The sequence below is a fragment of the Brassica oleracea genome, chromosome C5, assembly GCF_000695525.1.
Source record: "Brassica oleracea var. oleracea cultivar TO1000 chromosome C5, BOL, whole genome shotgun sequence".
NCBI lineage: Eukaryota > Viridiplantae > Streptophyta > Magnoliopsida > Brassicales > Brassicaceae > Brassica > Brassica oleracea.
The window spans coordinates 9,693,021-9,699,020 of NC_027752.1; the positions used below are offsets into that span (position 1 = coordinate 9,693,021).

Sequence of the window (6,000 nt, forward strand, 5' to 3'; positions counted from 1 at the left end):
CATTCTTTGTCTGGGTTTTTAGTGTGCATTGGTTTCACGAACTCTTGAAAACTGGTGACACTCATGAACTCTTTAAGAGACATTCATAGTGTTTCCCTGACGAACATAAACCAAATCTCATATTTTTCTTCAACAATCTGAAGAAACAAAAAATAAATAAGTAGAGCATGAAATTGAAACTGTGAAAGAAGAAAATTGGGAAAGAATGAAAATTAGCAATGTTATATAGTTCATATTTACAGAAAACGATTTTAAACTAGGGAAAAATGGAGATTATCAAAAATAAAAAGGTTATATAGTTGATACTTACATAAGATGATGGCGGATGTCTTTTGCTCGGGGGAAGACATGTCTCTTGAATACAAAAAGCTGTTTTTTTAGATATGTGAATAGACTTTTCACTTCCGTTTTTTAGTCTTTGTGTAGAGTAGGTTTAGTAATTATACCAAGATATATGTGAAGAAGTGTCATCTGATCTGTTGATAAAGCTCAAGTATCATGAAGACTCTTATTGAAGGAGAGTGTTTGGCTCAAGTTTTAAGTTGTCTCGTGAAAGGCACGTGAGCTGAGTTTATGGATTAAACTCAAGGGAGGTCAAAAGAGTCATTAGCTTTCATCTGATATCATCGTCATCTTCGACGGATCCGTAACAGAACGGAGAGAGCAAAAGCTCGAGACTGGGGTGAGAGAGAGATTGGGTTGGTGAGAGATAGAGCTAGAGGGAGAGAAGGTTCTCAGTGTATCTAAGCTCGTTATCTTGTTCTCCTTCCTCTATTCTTCTTGTATCTTGAGTTGAGTTGTAACCAAGAGAGAGGAAGGAAGTGAGCGTGGCCTTTGGTGAACTCTGTAATCATATTGATTATAGTGGATTGGGAGACCTGAATCTCTCCCCGATGATGTATAGCGGTTTCTCCACATTTGAGAAGTGTGGTGAACACCGGGTAAACAAAATCTCTTGTGTTCTTTATGTTTGCTTGATTCAATCTTGATTAGACTTGCTAGGGTTGTGATGCGTACTGATTTGAGTTAGAATCAAAGGATACATCCTCAACAATATACGTATTGATATCTTCTTATTTCTGACAGCAAATCTATCATAGGATTACATAGCATTCTAGGAGAATATGGGTGTTTTGGGTTTAATAAAAAGTGAATACTGGTTTAAACATGGAACTGGTTTGTAGCTAATTTCGGTTTCTTTCGTGTATATCCCACCTAATTTCTCTATAATTAATATCTTTTTAATTTTTATTAAAATTTATATTTCACAATCAATGTTTAATTTTTACTATTTTAATTAGTTTTTAACTCTGTTTAAAAAAAAAAATGTTAAAATATTTTTTTTTTGATTTTCATATTATATTCTCATTTTTCTAAAATTTAAAATTTTTAATTGTTTAAATAAATAAATACGTTATTTAAACGGTCAATCATTTATTTTTATCAATTTTATTTGATATAGTATTCACTTGTTAAGTGTACATATAACTAAGCATATGATTATTATTTATTGTCTAATTAATAAAAGAAAAAATATTATATGCAACTGCATTTTAGATCTATATAAAATAAACATATGATTATATATATTTATTTATTTTTAAACAGAAAATTCGGTCTGATAGGTTGAATCGTCGGACTACTAAACCAATAGCTATACCGAGTTTCAACCGGTCGAACCACTAAACCAATAACTATATCGAATCGATATCCAGTTCGATTTTAAAAATATGCTTTTTGGTAGATGCGCATATAGTGTTTCATCTGAGAGACCTGTGTGGGCTGTAATTCCGTGAGGATCTTAATTTTTAAAACCACTTTGTTTCGAAAAAACGTTATTCATTGGGAAAAATCAAAGCCAACTACCACAAAGGCAATTTGTGGTCAAAATAAGGCAGCGCATACAAGGACAGGGTACATAGGTAACTTCACGTTAAATCCTCGTGAAACGATTACAATAAATCTGCGTCGTCGGTTCGCTCTCTTTATTCACTCAAGTCTCCTAAACTCAAAATTCATTCAACGGAAAAGAAGTAGAAGAAGAGAGAAGAGATGACGAGCAAGATTCTGGTGATCGGGGCGACAGGCTACATAGGAAAAGTCTTCGTGGAGGGAAGCGTCAAGTCTGGCCACACCACTTTCGCTCTGGTCAGAGAATCCTCTCTCACCGATCCCGTTAAGGCCGAACTAGTCCAGAGTTTCAAAGATCTTGGCGTCACCATTCTCTACGTACGTTGACTATTAAACCCTTTCTCCTACGTTTGTTTTAAAATTCTTTCTTATTTTTTTAAAATAATATTTGTTGATTGGAGTCCGCTGATTCTGTTGTAATAACAAACAGGGAAGTTTAAACGAGAAAGAGAGCTTGGTCAAAGCGATCAAACAAGTAGATGTCGTGATTTCTGCCCTTGGTCGAACTCAGATTCTAGATCAGGTCAATATCATCGACGCCATCAAAGAAGCTGGAAATGTCAAGGTCCGTTTTTTCAACATACATTTTTGAATTAACAGGAGGTTGTGGCTTCAGGATCTATTGTCTCTAGAGTCTAGACCCAAACCACAATATGTAATATTAATTTTGTCTGAATGTCACTCAATCTTGTGACTTTTAAGACTTTGTGTGTTTTAAGTTGAGCTAAACGACACTTGGTTATAGACACATGTATTACATCCATACTTTTTTGACATGATCAAGAAGATGTTTCAATAGGATTTTTCAGAAAGATTTGTTTTCTTCATGCAGAGATTCTTACCTTCGGAATTTGGCAACGACGTGGACCGTACGGTGGCCATCGAGCCTGCGCTATCGGAATTCATCATGAAAGCTCAGATACGGCGTGCCATAGAAGCCGCGGAGATACCTTATACGTATGTTGTCACAGGTTGCTTTGCTGGCTTTTTCATACCTAGTTTGGGCCAATGCCACTTGCGACTCAGAACCCCTCCTACTGACAAAGTTTTCATCTACGACAGTGGCGATGCTAAAGGTACTCGACACACCCACTTGTCGTTACATTCAGCGCAATCACTTGTTCAGTATATGTTATGAAATTGTGATTCTCTTTTTTCTGTCTCTTTGCTGCTAGCTATTATCAACACTGAAGAAGACATCGTTGCGTATACAATGAAAGCTGTTGATGACCCGAGAACACTTAACAAGATTCTCTACGTCCATCCACCCAAGAACATTGTCTCGCAGAACGATATGGTCAGCTTGTGGGAGGGAAAGATCGGTAAGACTCTGGAGAAGACTTATGTTTCAGAGGAAGAACTTCTCAAAAGCATCCAAGGTTGGTTGATCACTTTTACCATGTAAACCGCTTTTGATATCTGATACTAATCAGTCAAAAAAGTATTTCTAAAAGTTTCTTTCTTTTCACTTGGTGCAGAGGCTCAGCATCCAATGGACTTTGTGATGGGTTTGATCCACGCAGTACTTGTGCAAGGTGATCTCACCTCCTTCACTATAGATCCTTCTGTTGGAGTGGAGGCTTCCGAGCTTTACCCCGATGTCAAGTACACCAGCGTGGATGAGTTTCTCAACCAGTTTGTTTGAGAACAAACAACACCCTTTATGAGTTGCATGTACTATTTCAATAATCTGAGATACGATTCATTCGAATTTTAGACGCTAATCTTATCTCAAAAGAGGCTTATTATTTGATTGATACAATAACAAAACATAACAGGTCCAGGAACATTATTTTACTGATAAGAGTTGATAGAGTAGATAAGACATTGAACCAAATCATCACCACCACACACAAACAGACGAAACTAGTAGTAGTTTTTAGGGGTTAACCTTGTGTTCCCATCCTGCAATAACATACCTCTCCTCAGTCTTTGTTTTCTCAAACGAGTCGAGAGAGAACAAAGCCTTCATGTAGCCATGAACATGAGGCAAGCTCTCGGGGACAGACCAGCTTTTGTAGTGGCCAAGAGCGACCTTGAGATGGTAAAGCTTCGGTGCTAAGCTTAGATCCACAGCACTGACTTTCCCTCCGGCGATGAAAGGACCGTCATGAGTCTTGAGATGAGTCTCGAGAGCTTCAAGCTCATCAAGCAAGGCCTTCTCGGATCCGTCGCTGGAGTCTTTGCTCTTCAAGAAGGTCACGAAGGTACCGAAGATTTTGGATCCAACGGAGGCGAGCTCGGGAGGAGTCTTGAGAGATGGCTCAGGATACTTCTCCTCGAGAATGCCGGTGATGACGTCGGAATCAGACACCCACTTGTCGTCGTTCTTGAGGACTGGTACTTTCCCTTCAGGACTAATGGCTAAGAACCTGTATCATATATAAACCAAAGCCAGCTTCTTGTCAATGAGTAGAACAGGTGAAACAAGCTAAGATCGAATCTAAGGTTTTTGGGTGAGAGAAAGAAAATGACCATTGAGGTTTGTCGGAGATGTTGATCAGATGCATTTTGTAGGGAAGATTCTTCTCCTCGAGGGTGAGGAGAACCCGTTGGCTGAAAGGGCCTGAAACGACAGACAAATCATGTATTATAAATTTTACATTTGAAGATCATCAGAGATCATAATCTGATATAAAAAAAAAGAGCTAGAGAGAGAGAAGGGAAGTTACAGTCGCCGAGAGCATCAGGGGCACCAACGGCGGCTTTCACGCAGACTTCGAGAGCCATCTTTTAGCTATTCTTTTTTATTTTGGAGCGATGGAATAATTATTGAGTTAAGCAGTGCTTTTAAATAGAGTCCCTCACACACACACACACACGCACTCTTTTTAGTGGTTCAACCAAACCAGTGGTCCATTATTGCCGAAGCTTTGAGAAGGACAATGTTATCTTTTCCACGTGTTGTGCGTGGCAAGCAAGACCATTTGAAGTTTTGTACTGTGTCGGTAAGGTTGTCACTCACGGTTTTAGCACTATGTTAACTTAACCGACAACACTAATGCAAAACACAAATTAAACTACTAATTTGTGATTCAGATTTTTTACTAATTGAATAATCATCATATAGAATGCATCAATGGGTCAGAGCGAAAATCTAAATAATACAAAAAGCAGGATATCAAGCCTTTTAAACGCGTCCACGTCGGATTGGAAATTTAGACCAATCATAGAATTTTAAATTACCATGCCACACATATTTTTAGTCTTCACAGAAAAAGCGGGGTCATTTGTATAGGTTTAAAACAATTCGAGATAGCCCGTTTCAAGCCCATCTCTTCTAACCCTAATCTTCAACGCCATCGATGATCTCTCCGGCTCTCCGGCTCTTCCTCTTCGTCGGAATCGCTCGCATCCCTGCCAATTGCCGTTACCACACATTCTCTGAATCATTCAGTTTGTTTTTTATTCCTTTATTTATGGTTTCGTTTCTCCTCCCTTTGTTTCTTCTCTTATATAAAAGCTATCACCATGAAATCCACAGGAAGATAAAGCTATTGCCACAAAATCCACGAAAAATCTTCCATGTCCAGGTATGGGCGTTTATACCAATGCTCTTCTTTTTTTTATCTGTAAGAGGTGTTTTACTTATGTTGATGACATGCAAACTTTTTCTGTTTTGCATTTGCTGGATATCAGAGCTTGCAAGGTGAGGATGATCTCAAGAAGTCTTTAATAGATGAATTATCTCCCTTTTGAGAGATCACTCATTTTTCTATTCCAATAGACTTTCACGGCCTTCTTTTTCCCCAATTTGTGATAACTACCTAAAACTTTTCTTTTACAGCTTCAATTACATTTCATTATGTGGTGGAGGTTTGTTCAAAGGTTTGGAAGTTCTTCACAAAAAGAGCCATGATTGTCATATTTTTCTTCGTCTGTACATAGATTTGTTCATGCTTCTTGATTTGTTCATTGTATCGAGATTCACATGATCAAAAGTATGAAGAAGGGAAGAAATGATCTCTCATCTGGTGATAACTTAACTTATAGAAAGAGGAACTTTTGAAATGTTTTTCAGTTCAGTCTATGTTATAATTAATTGTTAGCTGTACAGATTGTTAGTTGCTTCACACTACCACTCCAACG

At 37.9% G+C, this 6,000-nt stretch overlaps 2 protein-coding genes across 3 annotated transcripts; one reads left to right on the forward strand and one right to left on the reverse strand.

Annotated features, from left to right (window-relative positions):
• The first annotated feature begins 1,605 nt into the window (after positions 1-1,605).
• On the forward strand, positions 1,606-3,664 carry LOC106295216 (isoflavone reductase homolog P3). Of its 2 annotated transcripts, none has more exons than XM_013731058.1 (5): positions 1,606-2,229; positions 2,342-2,476; positions 2,744-2,987; positions 3,087-3,290; positions 3,366-3,664. In XM_013731058.1, the coding sequence occupies exons 1-5, from the start codon at positions 2,053-2,055 to the stop codon at positions 3,554-3,556; spliced, it is 951 nt and encodes a 316-aa protein (XP_013586512.1). In that variant the 5' UTR covers positions 1,606-2,052; the 3' UTR covers positions 3,557-3,664. The 2 variants fall into 2 exon arrangements, with proteins under 2 accessions (XP_013586512.1, XP_013586513.1); XM_013731059.1 differs by having other exon boundaries at positions 1,616-2,229; positions 3,390-3,664.
• On the reverse strand, positions 3,638-4,824 carry LOC106295217 (glutathione S-transferase DHAR1, mitochondrial). Its single transcript, XM_013731060.1, has 3 exons — positions 4,584-4,824; positions 4,387-4,477; positions 3,638-4,283 (listed from the first exon to the last, which is right to left on the reverse strand). Exons 1-3 carry the CDS (start codon positions 4,639-4,641, stop codon positions 3,791-3,793), a joined length of 642 nt encoding a protein of 213 aa, XP_013586514.1. The 5' UTR covers positions 4,642-4,824; the 3' UTR covers positions 3,638-3,790.
• Positions 4,825-6,000: the final 1,176 nt, after the last annotated feature.